Source organism: Pan paniscus, chromosome 13 (assembly GCF_029289425.2).
Source record: "Pan paniscus chromosome 13, NHGRI_mPanPan1-v2.0_pri, whole genome shotgun sequence".
NCBI classification, from domain to species: domain Eukaryota; kingdom Metazoa; phylum Chordata; class Mammalia; order Primates; family Hominidae; genus Pan; species Pan paniscus.
The window spans coordinates 133,754,288-133,769,437 of NC_073262.2; the positions used below are offsets into that span (position 1 = coordinate 133,754,288).

The following is a 15,150-nucleotide window of genomic DNA, read 5'->3' on the forward strand; positions in this document are numbered from 1 at the left end:
AAACATGTAGGTCTACTAAAGTAGAGACTTGTACCTTTTTTTGTGTTTGTTTTTGTTTTGTTTTTTGAGACAGAGCCTTGCTCTGTCACCCAGGCTGGAGTGCAGTGGCACAATCTCAGCTCACTGCAACCTCTGCCTCCCAGGTTCAAGCAATTCTCCTGCCTCAGCCTCCCAAGTAGCTGGGATTACAGGCGCCTGCCACCACACCTGGCTAATTTTTGTATTTTTAACAGAGACGGGGTTGTGCCGTGTTGACCAGGATGGTCTTGAACTCTTGACCTCAAGTGATCGCCTGCCTCAGCCTCCCAAAGTGCTGGAATTACGGGCATGAGCCACCGCACCCCACGCCCTTTGACAACATTTTATGTGGCATAATGATGGATAGCACAGTGATGACTTCTGTGTACTTAAGAAAAGGCTAGATCATGTTCATTCAGCAAATAAATGTGAAATGAATTTATTAAATATTTCTATCCAAATAATAAATATAAAAGTATGATTCTTAATGGTAGAGTGAAGTTTTTAATATCTGGAAGCTTCATTTGTGTAGAATATTTCCTTTCCCAAAAGCTTCAGATAAAGTAACTCTTACTAAAGTAACTTCAAGGTCAGACTCAGCCTCTAATCCAGTAATAACCAAAAAAACCTAATTGGCACATTTTTTTCTAAGACAATTGAATTTTCTCCCTGATGTCTTTTTAATTTATTGAGCAGATTCTGTCTTTAACCGAAAAGGGCAGTCTAATATTCTTTATAGGTCTAGGAAGACAGCTTAAATATCAGCCAAGAACACTTTTTTACCTCTCAGTCATAATACCTATTAAACAGTAACCATTAAGGAATGTTTAACATTACAGGGATTGTATCTGCTACGTATTCATTTGTGAAGTATTTACTAAGTGCCATATGCTCATGGAGATATATTAATGAATAAGGTAAACATTTGCTGTCCTCATGTAATTTATAATTTTATGGAGGATGCAAACAAGTATATTGGTAACTATAGTACAGATATGGTAGAGCTAAGACTAGCTTACTTCAACAGGACCTACAGTGGAGTTCAAATATTTCTCAGCTTTCTTTTTATTCATTCCTCTCATGTTCATTCTCTTTGACAAGATCAGTGAAAGAGCTGAAACTATAAGAATAGCTATTTCAAACTTAATCTGTTCTCGTTAGACTCCTTCATTCTCTTCTGACTGCCTGTTATTTTAATGAAAGACTTTGACAAATCAAAAACAAGCTTCCTTCACTGTCTTCTCAAAATGTCTTTCTTTTCATCCATCCTATCCTTCTTTGGGATCATGTTTTCATTCCTTTCCACAATTGACTTCTACTTAGGTTCTTGATCCCATCTCATATGTATATGAAGTCTGTGTTGCTTCCTCTGACATTAGCAGCCTATACCAGGAGTGTGATAGGCTGCCATCTCTACTGTCACAGCTAGTCTAGGAGTAGGGGTGTGGTAGGCAGACAGTTTAAGATGCCACAGTGCTGTCTTACCACAATACAGCACCTTCTTCTTTAAGCCCTCCCCTGGTTAAGTTTTTTACTGGATTCCTGTGTAAAAGTTGATCTAGACAATTTTTGCCAGGTTATTGCCAGAACAAAAGAATAAGATTTTTTTTGTCATCGAAACTCTAGAATACAACCTGATGTCATAAAATGGTGTTGTCCTTTAATCAAAAGACTGCTATACCTGGAATTATAGTTGATGATCATAACCCAAATATCTTTTGGAGTAGATATGCTCAACTCTGCATGTCCTCAGTAATCACAGTAATCAGCTATTAGAAATAGACTTTTATCATTAGAATACTTGTCTAAATATCAGAAGTGATTAAAACTTTTTGAGAATCAAAGTACATTTATGTTGATTATTATAAAAATCAAAGAAATACCAATAAAGTTCTCAATAAATAGCAGTAAGTTGATGGCAGCTCACTCATACTGCAAGACTTTTCTTAGTTTGCTGATTAGAAATGAAAACAAGTGTGCTAATAATGCTGCAACTTTGAATATTACAGATGTCTGTAGGTCCAGGAATGCAATCTGAGATTTTTAAGAGCTCTATTTATTATGGTGACACAGCAATTTCTTTGAATAAGGCTTGTGACTCTTCTTACATCTTTAAAATTCCCTCCCTCGCCCATTTTAGCAGCACCTGAAAAGTATTAGTCTTTTTGGAAATGTACCAAAAGCTTGCCTAAAAGTATACTAATTTTTAGTTTTCTGAAGTCCAGGAAGATGACAACAAATAAATTCTCTTTCACTGAATTTGTAACATTTATGGCACAGTCTGTGTGGTTTTGTTTTTTGCTTTTCCTTGTGGTAAGTTATATGTATTCACTATATACTAAACTGATAAGAGTTAAAAGCTACAAATAGCAGTAGCTTAGAATATGGAGGTATGAAGAACAAAAGTATGTTTGGGAAAGAAAATTGTTTTCTTTCTCAGCTTTTTCCCTGAAAATGTTTTATGCCACAAAATTCAAAAAAGCATAATATGTTTCCCCTACTTTTTTGTTTTTTACCTGTAATGGCACTGTTTGTTTGTTTTCGAGACGGAGTCTCACTCTGTCACCCAGGCTGGAGTGCAGTGGCACTGTGTCAGCTCACTGCAACCTCTGTCTCCTGGGTTTAAACAGTTCTCCTGTCTCAGCCTCCCAAGCAGCTGGGATTACAGGCGCCCACCAGCACGCCCAGCTAATTTTTATATTTTTAGTAGAGACGGGCTTCACTGTGTTGGCCAGGCTGGTCTCAAACTCCTGACCTCAGGTGAGCCACCACACCCAGCCAATGGCACTGTTGTTTCTTTTATTATTATTACAAGTTGTATGAACTAGCCAAAGAATAAAATAAAGGAGAACAAGAAAAGTTCCTCAGATTCCCACAACATGTAGCTCTGTCGTTGAGTACACATGCAGCTGGCAAATTTATAATTGTCTAAGTAAGTATACTTTTTTCTGTAAATATACTTTTAAATAACATATCAAAACATGTGAAAGAGCTAAGTTATAGGTAACACATTCTATGCTAATAAAATGGTCTACCACGTATTGATTTCTTTCCTCTCCACTGCCCTTCCCTAAAATAAAGTCCAGCGTTTTTCCTGTGACTTGACCATTTCTCAACATTTAGTTTTCTAAATACGTTGTTTTGTTTTGTTTTGTTTTTTGAGACAAGGCATCACTCTGTTGCCCAGGCTGTAGTGCAGTGGTGTGATCTCAGTTCACTGCAGACTTGACTTCCTGGGCTCAAGTGATCCTCCCAAGTAGCTGAGACTACAGGCATGCACCTCCATCCCCGGCTAATTTTTGTATTTTTTGTAGAGATGGGGTTTCGCGGGAATGCCAAGGATGGTCTTGAATTCTAGGGTTCATGCAATCAGTCCTCCTGCCTCGACCTCCCAGAATGCTGGGATTACAGGCATGAGCTACTGTGCTTGGCCAGTTTTTCTAAATATGTTTATGGAGACATAGAAATAAGCTTTATTGCTGATTAAGGATTAGTCATTTAAATACTTTGTTATAAATGCTGATCCGAGGTATTATAACAAACTGGAGGAATTATTTCGTGATGTTATCTAGAAGGCAAATGTTTATACTGAAGAAAGATTTAGGGAGTGTCAGAATTATTGAAAATAACTGAAAGAAAGCCTAGTGGATTGTTACTAATGATTTAACGTATTTTCTTTTAACCTGTAGGTTCTCTCTTCATCTCTTGCCTTGCCCTCTTTTTCTTTCTTTTCTTCCTCCTTGCAGTTTATTTGTTGAAGAAACCAGTTGTTATCTCTGTTTTGTTTCCCATGGTATGAATTTTGCTGAGTGCATCTTTACATGTAGTTTAATGTGTTGTTTGGTCCTTCACATTTCCTGTAAATTGACAGTTGAATCTAGAAGCTTGATCACATTCAGATTTTTTTTAGGGTGGTGGGGCTGGCGGTACACACAGTTATTTCCATTTTCATGATGTTAGCAGTCGTTGATAATCATGCTGCCATCTATTCATTATATGTTACAAAATGGTGATACAATTTTATCATTTATTAACTGTTCCTTTAAAAGTTTATATCATATATCTCTGTGTGTATATATAAAGATTAATGTGCAGGAGTTTTGCTTTCAGTGAATGTTTGCATTCCAATCATTGCTTAGAAAGTTTTTTTGCCCTTTTAGAGTTGCCTGCTGAAACATTGAAATAAACATATAAGAATATTATGGTTTTACTGTACTCTTGAAAAGATTGAATGTCTAAACTAATTTAAAGAATTTGTCATTCCTTGTCTTAACACTTGTTTTTTCTAAAGAATGTGTCAGAGTTGGAACTGTTGTTAGATTGAGACACTGTCAGGTTTTTTATATGCTTTTGAGTTTATAGCCTTCACAGCCTATTTCAGTCTTTATTGCAATCAACTAGGTAAAGTTCTGCATTAGGCTTCTGGTATTTATGTTCTCAGGCAAAATTTTTTCTAAACCTCATGGAATTGTTAGTGCCTTTTGGGAAGCAAAACTTAAGTCTAACTTCTATCCCCTTTCAGAAAACTTTTCTACTAAAGAAAAGAACTTGAGTTTTGTGGTTTAAGAATAGTATATATGTTATATTTTATTTACTCTTTTATAACAAGTAAAAATGACAAAATAAATGAAATGTTGACAGATTTTAGGATAAGCTCTTTCCTGTGAGTCAGTTTTCCCTGGAATATCCTGCCCTTGCAGCCAAGGGGCAACTTGATAAGTATTCTGCATGCCATTAGTTCCCTAACAAGTTGATGACGAAATTCTGGAGGTCTGAACCCTAAATATAACCAGCTTTCTAGGTTTAATATTCACCTTGTTTTATATTTTGATAAACCTTTGGACATCAAATATTAGTAGCCAAATTTCTGGTTCTGATCCAAAGCCAGTTTCTGGTTATGCATCTAGATTTCAGTGATGGTAGTATAGTATTTTCCTCTACCACTCCACCAACTCTCCCCAGCATACATAAGGAGGAGCAGGTATTGTTTTATGGATAAGGCAATTAAGGCTCAGAGAAATTTAGTGATTGTCACCCTGCTAATAAATGGCAGCACTAGAATTGGAATCCAGGTCTTTCTGATTCTAAGCCTCTGTTCTCTCTACCACAACAAATGGAAGAGAGGTCAAGAAAAGAGATCCTTTAAGGAATCACTGTGTTATTTCCAGTGAGAGGTGATAGGAACTGAAACAAGGCAATTGGAAACAGAAATAAGATTTAACGGGTTCTCTTGACTTGGCGGCAGATTATATGTGGAGAGTGAGGGAACAGAATGATTAAAGATACGAGTTTCCTAGGTATGTCAATGAATTGTCATGGTGGGAAGAGAAGCAACTTGGAGAGGGATGCCCTTTTTTATTCCTTTCTTTGTGGGTTTTTAAATGTTGATTGAGGTTTGTGGTATACTTGGTTAAAGATTTCCAGTAGGCACTTAGAATTTCAGATTACTACTCAGATTATTTGGAATCTGTTGTTAGAGAGTACAAGGGAATTAAATAGAGACAGATACATTCTTTTTTTGAGACAGTGTCTCACTCTGTCGCCGAGCCTCCTGAGTAGCTGAGACCACAGATGCGCGCCACCACACCTGGCTAATTTTTGTAGTTTTTGTAGAGACGGGGTTTCACCATGTTAGCCAGGCTAGTCACGAAATCCTGGACTCAAGCAACGGGGGCAGATATATTCTTAATTGCTGTGTATTGAGTTAATCCTCTAACACTGGCACTTACCTAATGAGAATTATAAATTCATAATTCTACTAAGGGACTATCCTGAGGCTTAAAGCCTCAAAAATTCTGTCTGAATTCTTACCTAGCATTATAGGCACATAGCCACAAAGGTGGTTTTCCCAGGGCACAGTTTGTCCATTGCACTTTGGATGAGCTGACCCCCTTGATGTGTCTAAATGTGGAAAATTTGATTGCATAATTTATGGTATTGGGGGATGGGGGACTGCTTTCAGGTAGTTCCCTGGGGCTGACCCAGGGGGGAAGAATTCCCTCTGTGATAGCCCCATTTAGAATAGTGTTTCTGCCTATCTATGTATATTGCTGTTTTTCCTCCTTTAGTAAAGATGGATTAGAGAGGGAAAAGAAAGACACCATATTCTTGAAAGCATCTTGATTTATTAGTGATTTAATGTTGAGGTTGCACAAAATATTCATAAAGAAATAGTATTTAAAAGCCAGTGTGTTGAAAGAAAGGAATTCATATGTGCAGTTTATGGTCCAATGATATGGCAGTGACTTATGCATATGCCCTTGCACAATTCCTGCTCTGTGGAAAGCTTGTACAAATAGTAACATTGGCAAGATGACTGTTAGTTACAAACCAAGAAATTTTATTGAAACAACAAATTAGAATGTAGTTAGCTTATTTTGGTGTGCGTTTCATTTTTTAAAGCAGAAAATTACAACTTTTTTTCATTAAAAATTGAATTACGTACTTAGGATTAAAGCAAAGTTTTTACTTACTGCTGCCTATTATATTATACCTTATGATGAACCAGAAGTATAGTAATACTAAAGAGCAACAAAGTTGTTTTTCATTTTCTTTACATGATAATTGTATAAACTAGGTTTTAAAGCCTTGGGATACATTCCCTCATGTTACATTTAAAGATTCGACTCCCAAAATTCTGTGTTATCTGTGTGTTTAGAGGGGCAGGAGGAAGGAGACTCTGATCCAAAAAAGATTTAGAACCGCTGTATCAGACAATTGCCAGATAGTCACATAACTAAGTCCTGAGCGAGCCTAAACCAAGACCCAGTTTTTCCAAATGTTTGTTATTGTCTAAACCTACTGTGTCGTGTATAATAATCACTCAATAAATATGACTGACTAGACCCAGCCACCAGGTCTTAAGAAAGAGAGGGTTCTTCAGAAAGCTCTGATTCCTGCCATGCACCCAAGTGGTTATTATGCTAGTAGTCCTGATTTTTTATTTCTAGTGTTATCTTCATTATTCCTCTACACAAAATCAATATGGTTTTTCTACCTACTTTTCCTCAAGCTTGTTTCTCACATTCCAGTGTTCATTCCTTTCCAACAACATTTATCCCTCTGCTATCAGAATTGTGCCCATTCAAGACTCAATTAGCCTTAGAAAGAAATACTCACAGGTATGTCAGTTTTCCCTGGTTTTGATTATCTAGCTGAATTATAAATTTAAGGGAGAAAGCAAAAGTGGAACAGGAAAGAGCTTGGTGTATTTCCTAGTGCTTAACCATTAGGCCTTGAACTTAGTAGAAAATACTTGCTAAGTCTCTAAATGTAAATTTAGTTTAACTCTCTTTGTCTCTTATTAAGTAATAAAAATTATTTTACCTATAGTACCTGGCACTGTGCTAACAAATTATGGGGGACAGAAAATATAGTCTCAGCCCTTGTGCAGTCTAGAGTGGTTTTATTGGTAATTAATTAGGTGGCAAAACACTTGAGTGAGTTTGTTAGACGATTTGGGTATCAAATTATGGAAAGAGCTTTAAGTTCTTAGCCTTATAGGAGTGAAAATAGAAGTTAAATGGTAGTTTCAACTACAAGTTTTAGAATAACTTTTCAATAGCCTCTTTGGTGTAATATCATTTTAAATTTTATTTTTATTTCATTGGAATGTTACTCATTGAAGAAAAGTTGTCCTATAATAATAGGCATTGATTTAAACCTATAATAATTGGTTCATTTTTAAATGCTGTAGAATTGTAAAGTTGGAACAGACTTACAGAACTTCTAGTCCCATTCTTCCTCTTTTCAGATGAGGAAAGGACCCTGGAATGTTTGGTTGATTGAACATTGTCTAAATTGGCCCAACTGTTTAGAGACAAAACAGGAACTAGAACATGAGTTTTAGACTTCATGGTTCCCTCTTATATAACTTACTGTTATTTTTCTCAGTACATAATAACTGATAGCATATATGTTATTACTATATTTTCAGTTACTTGCTCATCTGGTTTTTGTTATTCCTGGAAAACAGTCAAGAAAATCTATCTCTAATTATAAAGGAGAAAACCCAAGTGATTTGTCTAATGTCACATAACTAACAAATTTAGCAAAACTAGAACTAGGACCTAGATCTTTAGTTTTCTAATATATTGCTTTTTTCACACCACCATACTGTTTCTCCCATACTGTTTCTAATAATACTAGTGACAATTAGTATTATTTCCAAATTATTCATACAAGGAAGTTTAGGCAAACTGAGAACATTCTCAAGAAAGAGTGATGGACTCTATTGTAGGGAAAAATAATCTAACCTTTCCTTATTGCAAAATTTCATTTTAACAGTGACAGTTTTCATAAACTTCGTTCTACTCCTTTGAAATTTGAATTCACCACTCTCTGGAGTTTGAGGCTAGAGGACAGTTCCAACATAGAATTATAGATTTGAGTTGGTTTGTGGTAATTGTTCTCATTCATAACAGGATAGTCATTTTTTAAAATGCCTTTTTAATAAATAAATGTTTTAATTAAATGTCTGAAAACCCTAAAATGTCAATTAATTAAATGCAAGTCAACTTCTATACAGTTACATATAAATTATATTCAGTGTATGATTTCGGTTCACTTTAGTATTTTTTAAAGAAAGTAGGGCAGGACCTCCAAACTCAGTGCCTGGGCCCTAGGAACTATGAAGGTCTTGAAACAGCCTTTCTGGAGAAGTTGGAAATTCGGGTTTTAATGTGAAATATTCCCATCTTAAATGTTGACAACTTATTTTGAATTTTTTTAAAGTATGTAGGCCAAATAAAATCTGCTACGGGCCAGATTGGGCCCTTGGGCCAATAGTTTATGAATTTTATTTTATTGGTTTGAATTACTGAAATAGTTTTCTTGCTGGTTTTTCCACCTTCATGCTTTTAACCTGTCTTGTTCACAGGTATCTCCTTAGTCTTTCTAAATCATCATTCCATTTATCTGCAAAATAAAATGCAAATTGCTAAACCTGACATTCAAGACACTGTATCATTTTGCTCTTAATTGCCTTTCCACTTTTAATTACATGTGCTACAAAAACACTGACTGTGTTCAAATTAGACAAGCCAGGTGAATTCCAATCTCTAGACCTTTGCTGACTTACTTTCCTTACCCTGATGCCTATATTCCTCTTCATCATTTGTCCAATTCTTCCAATACTTTCAAAGTCACTTTATGTCTGCATTCTCTGTGAATTCGTCTCCTGACCACTGTTACCTCTTTCTGTGATATTTTTTTCTCCTTAGCATTCATATCTTAGGTAGTTTATGCCGCTTTGCCACTTTTATATATATAATATATATTATATTTACATATAATATATATAATATATATCATATTATATAATTATAATATATAAATAATATATAGTGTTATATATTTATATACCATATATTATTATATAATATATAAATATATATTTATATACCATATATTATTATATAATATATAAATATATATTTATATACCATATATTATTATATAATATATAAATATATATTTTTGTGTATAATATATTATATATATTATATTTATATATTATATTTTTTATATATATATATTTTGTTGTTGTTGTTCCTTGAGATGGAGTCTCACTGTCTCACCCAGGCTGGAGTACAGTGGTGCAATCTTGTCTCACTGCAACCTCTGCCTCCCGGGTTCAAGGGTTTCTCCTGCTTCAGCCTCCCGAGTAGCTGGGATTGCAGTTGCCCACCACCATGCCTGGCTAATTTTTGTATTTTTAGTAGAGAGGAGGTTTCACCATGTTGGCCATCTGGTCTCAAACTCCTGACCTCAAGTGATCTGCCCACCTCAGCCTCCCAAAGTGCTGGGATTACAGGCATGAGCCACTGTGCCCGCCGTTAATACACATTCTTATGTGTGTTGGTTTTGTCTCAGTAAATGTTTGGCGATGGTGAAAAATCTAGAGCTGTATATGCAGCTTCAAAGTTTAGGAAAGAGCCTAGTTTCTTTTTTTTCTTTCTTTTTTTTGTAATTTCAACTTTTATCTTAGATTCTGGGGGTACATGTGCAGGTTTGTTATGTGGGTATATAGTGTGATGCTAAAGTTTGTGGGACAGTAGATCCCGTCACCCAAGTATTATGCATAGTACCCAATGGTTTTTCAACCCAGCACCCTTCCCTCCTCCCTCCAGTTCCCAGTGTTTGTTGTTGCCTTCTTTATATCCATGAATACCCAGTGTTTAGCTCTCACTTATAAGTGAGAACATGCAGTATTTGGTTTTCTGTTCCTGCCTTAATTCACTTAGGATAATGGCCTCCATCTGCATCCATGTTGCTGCAAAAAACATGATTTCATTCTTCATGGCTGCAAAAAAATCTTTTTATTGAAGTTTAATATACATTCAAAACCATGCACAAAATCATTAGCCCACAGCTTGGTGAATTTTCACAACTGCATACACCTGTGTAACCAGTACCCAATTCAAGATCATAACATTACCAGCCTTCCAGAAGCTCTTCTTACATTCTCTTCTAGTTATTACCCTAGTCCTGCTGCTCTTCAAGGATAGCCACTGTGCCAGCCAGGATCATCTTTTAAAAGATGGGGTCAGGTATACCATTAGTCAAGTTTGTCCTATTTTTTATCTTGTTGCAAATATGGAGAGAATGAAAAATAATTTCTCTTCTTACCAACACAAAAATAATTGCTAAGGCAAAAATGCGGAAGTCAGAATTTCTTCATTATCAAGGCTTCTTTATCAGTTTATTATTCAACTAAAGTGATACTGGGGGATTTAAATCTTTCATGTAACTCAGGAAATGTCCAGGAATTACTATAAATGACTTTTGTCTTCTGGAACAAAATGCAAAGTAACCAAGAAATAGGAAAATAGATGTAGAGCAGTGTGCTACCCCCCACATGGCTGTTCCTGCCATGGAGGAGGTACCAGAGAATAACTGGAATCCAGACCTATGGCTGAGGACTCACTTATACTGAGAAAGGAGTCCCCTTTCTGTACATATATTCTCTGAATATTGAAGATCAGATTTCTTCTATCAATAATTAGAACTCTATGAAAGATTTTTAATTCTGCAATTTATGTTTTAAATGCTCATTGTTTCCTATAACTTTTTCAAAAACAACTTGGTTAAAACCCTTCTGTCTTAACTTAAAATACATTACCTATAACAGTGGCTTCGCTTTCTGTTTCTTATCAGAACACCTGAACAGTGCCCAAGTGTTGTCTCTTTGTTGTCAGAGAGTTACAACCCTCATGTGCGCTACGGAGCTGCAATGGCCTTGGGGATATGCTGTGCTGGTACAGGAAACAAGGTAAAGCCCACAGCCAATGGGGTCAGTTCTTTCTTGGCGCCAGACTGTTTTCCCTCGCCGCAGAATTTATGTAACAGCTGTAAAAATACAAGTGCAGTGTGATCTGTAAGACTAAACTTGCCATACAAAGTTTCCCAGTACTCCCTCATTCTGCAATGCTGGATTGCCCAAAGCTGCTTAAGAATAAATCATCACATTACATGGATAGCTGTAACTGAAACAGTACTTTTGAATTTCTTTTTGAAATCATTGATTTCTGGGTTTTTTGTTTTTGTTTTTGTTTGTTTATTTGTTTTGAAACGGAATTTCACTCTTTCATCCAGGCTGGAGTGCAGTGGTGCAGTCTCACCATGTTGGCCAGGCTGGTCTCGAACTCCTGACCTCAGGTGATCCACCCGCCTTGGCCTCCCACAGTGCTGGGATTACAGGCATGAGCCACCGCACCAGGCTTTTTTTCTTTCTTTCTTTTTTTTTTTTTTTTTCCTTCTTTTGAGTCTTGCTCTGTTGCTTGGGCTGAAGTGCAGTGGCAGGAACACTGCCCACTGCCAACACACTCAGCTAATTTTTTTATTTTTTGTGGAGAAGGGGTCTCACTATGTTGCCTAGGCTGGTCTCACACTCCTGGGATCAAGTGATCCTCCTGCCTCAGCCTCCCACAGTGCTGAGATTACAGGCATGAGCCACTGTGCCTGGCCCATTGATTTCTTAAAAAAAAAAAAAAAAAAGAAGAAGAAGAAGAAGAAAATAAAATAGTTTTTGTTGTTGTTAAATAACTACTCAGGTTATTTTATATGATTATGTTACATGTTTAATTTGTATAATTAGTATTCTGGAAAACAAGGTTCTCATCCGAAGCCACCAAAATTGGCTGATTTGATAACATTTCTGTTTTAAGCAAATCACCGATGTGCTATTTACCTGTTTTCTCATATCTAACCTTAATAGGTAACCTGGTATTTGTTAAGCCCTCAAAAGTTATAAAAAAAAGAGTTGAATGGGGTAAGGTGATGATTTGAAAACATAATTCATCATGAGATTCATAAAGAAATGTGCTATTGCATAAATAACAAGTATTCATAATTCACAGCAGTGACATAATCATGACACTTTGCCTCTCATAGCACATATGCACAAACCTTGGCCACCTCCCAGAAGTGAACCTTTTAACAAAGTGTGTATGTATAAGACTGAGAGCAAGGCTTTGCTCCCAGTGCCTTTGCATCAGAGAGAAAGGAGTCACTTTTTTTATCATCTGTTGTCCAAACTCAAAACAAAACATAGTTGTAAGTTTATGGACTGATTCCAGGAATCTAAAAATTTTAGATTCCTTGAATTTTTTTCCAATAAAGAATATTGGTATTGTGGGCCAGGCGCTGTGGCTCACACCTGTAATCCCAGCACTTTGGGAGGCTGAGGTGGGCAGATCATGAGGTCAGGAGTTTGAGATCAGCCTGACCATCATGGTGTGAAACCCCATCTCTACTAAAAATACAAAAATTAGACAGGCATGGTGGCACACGCCTGTAACCCCAGCCACTCAGGAGGCTGAGGCAGGAGAATTGCTTGAACCCAGGAGGCAGAAGTTGCAGTGAGCCAAAATCCCGCTATTGCACTTCAGCCTGGGTGACAGAGCAAGACTCCGTCTCAAAAAAAAAAAAAAAAAAAAAAAAGAGTATTGGTATTGTGTACAAATAAGTTTTTCTAGTCACATGAAAGATTATTGAGGCTGGGAATAAAAATAGCTATTTTTGGCCAGGTGCAGTGGCTCACACCTGTAATCACAGCACTTTGGGAGGCCCAGGCGGTTGGATAACCTGAGGTCAGGAGTTCAAGACCAGCCTGGACAACATGGCAAAACCCCAACTCTACTAAAAATACAAAAATTAGCCAGGCGTGGTGGCACACACCTGTAATGCCAGCTACTCGAGCAGCTGAGGCAGGAGAGTTGCTTGAACTCAGGAGGTGGAGGTTCCAGTAAGCCAAGATCATGCCCTTGCACTTTAGCCTGGGGGACAAGGGTGAAACTCCGTCTCAAAAAAAAGGCCAGGGGTGGTGGCTTACACCTGTAATCCCAGCACTTTGGGCGACCGAGGCGGGTGGATCACCTGAGATCAGGAGTTTGAGACCAGCCTGGGTAACTTGGTGAAACCCCTTCTCTACTAAAAATACAAAAATTAACCTGCTGGGCACGGTGGCTCACACCTGTAATCCCAGCACTTCGGGATGCCGAGGCAGGCGGATCACCTGAAGTCAGGAGTTCAAGACCAGCCTGCCTAACATGGCAAGACCCTGTCTCTACTAAAAATACAAAAAATTAGTGTGGTGGCAGGTGCCTGTAATCCCAGATACTCGGGAGGCTGAGGCAGAATTGCTTGAACCCAGGAGGCAGAGGTTGCAGTGAGTGGAGATGGTCCACTGCACTCCAGCCTGGGCGACAAGAGTGGGACTCTGTCTCAAAAGAAAAAAAAAAAAAAGCTATTTTTCACTACACATGGCAACAATTGTGTAAAAATTTGTAAAGAGACATCCCTCCTTTCCAGTATTTCATCCTATTCTGTCTGCTTACCCTGCTTTACTTTTTTTTTTTTGAGACAGTGTCTCACTCTTGTCACTGTCACCCAGGCTGGAGTACAATGGGGCTATTATAGCTCACTGCAGCCTCAATCTCCCAGTCTTAAGCAAGCCTCCCAATTAGCTGGGACTGCAAACGCATACCACCATGCCAGGCTAATTTTTTTTTTTTTTTTTTTAATAGAGACTAGGTCTTGCTGTGTTGCCTGGGCTTTATTTTTCTTCACAGCACTTACCACCACCTGATATATTTTACACTTATTTATTGTTTGTCTTTGCCGAAATGTAAGATCACTGAGAATATAATGTTCACTGCTGGAACCTAAAATTAAAGCTTTGTTTGTTGCATGAATCATTAAAGGATGTGATGGTGACCAAGTTGGACATCATCTCTGTCATTACAGAGTTTTGTTTTTTATTTTTGTATTTATTTATTTATTTATTTTGAGATGGAGTCTCACTCTGTCACCCAGGCTGGACTGCAGTGGTGCAATCTCGGCTCACTGCAACCTCCGCCTCCTGGGTTCAAACGATTCTCCTGCCTCAGCTTCCTGAGTAGCTGGGATTACAGGCATGTGCCACCACACCCAGCTAATTTTTGTATTTTTAGTAGAGGCGGGGTTTCACCATGTTGGCCAGGCTGGTCTCGAACTCCTGACCTCAGGTTGTCCACCCGCCTCAGCTTCCCAAAGTGCTGGGATTATAGGCATAAGCCACTGTGCCCAGCCAGTTTTTTTATTTTTAATTAATTTATTTATGTTTTAATTTATTTGGGGGGAGAATTTCTTACATGAGAATGTATCTTCAGTTTTACTAGAGATGTCATTGGGTATATCGAATGTAGTTATAGAAATTGGCCTTATTTTTTTTCTACAACACATCTGTTCTGTAAACAAAGGAAGAATATAGTTGTATGTTTTACTAAGTATTTCCCCCCTCGAGTCTTAAGTTGACATTTATGTCAGGCCTCATAAGTTAAATGTAAATTAGATTCTTTTTTCTTTTCAGATTATTCTGAACTTAATATGATATCTAGGAGCAAATGTTCTTTGAAACACAGCATCTGACAAGTTAATTCAATGAAAAATTTTTTTATTAATCATACTAAATAAGCCTTTATTTCTAGATAATTTATGTGATCTAGGTATCAGTACCTATCTAACTGGTTTGGGACTTTTTTTTATTATTTCTTAAAAACCTGAAACATCTGTTTATTCTAAAATATACCATTGGGGTTGTATTATGTACCTCAAAGGCCGAGTTACTGTCTTTCACCTTCTAAAATGGAA

The 15,150-nt window shown here is 37.1% G+C and overlaps 2 protein-coding genes across 3 annotated transcripts in view; one reads left to right on the forward strand and one right to left on the reverse strand.

Moving 5' to 3' along the window:
• The window catches only part of HTR2B (5-hydroxytryptamine receptor 2B), a 38,688-nt gene extending 34,217 nt beyond the window's left edge, over positions 1-4,471 (reverse strand). For both annotated transcript variants that reach the window (XR_008624606.1, XR_008624607.1), the window contains exon 1: positions 1,504-4,471. The gene's annotated coding sequence lies outside the window, so the exon portion shown is untranslated. The remainder of the gene's footprint in view (positions 1-1,503) is intronic.
• The window catches only part of PSMD1 (proteasome 26S subunit, non-ATPase 1), a 115,479-nt gene that overhangs the window by 70,363 nt on the left and 29,966 nt on the right, over positions 1-15,150 (forward strand). The window contains exon 17 of the mRNA XM_008975340.5: positions 11,176-11,290. Within this exon, the coding sequence (XP_008973588.2) occupies positions 11,176-11,290 (115 nt within the window). The remainder of the gene's footprint in view (positions 1-11,175; positions 11,291-15,150) is intronic.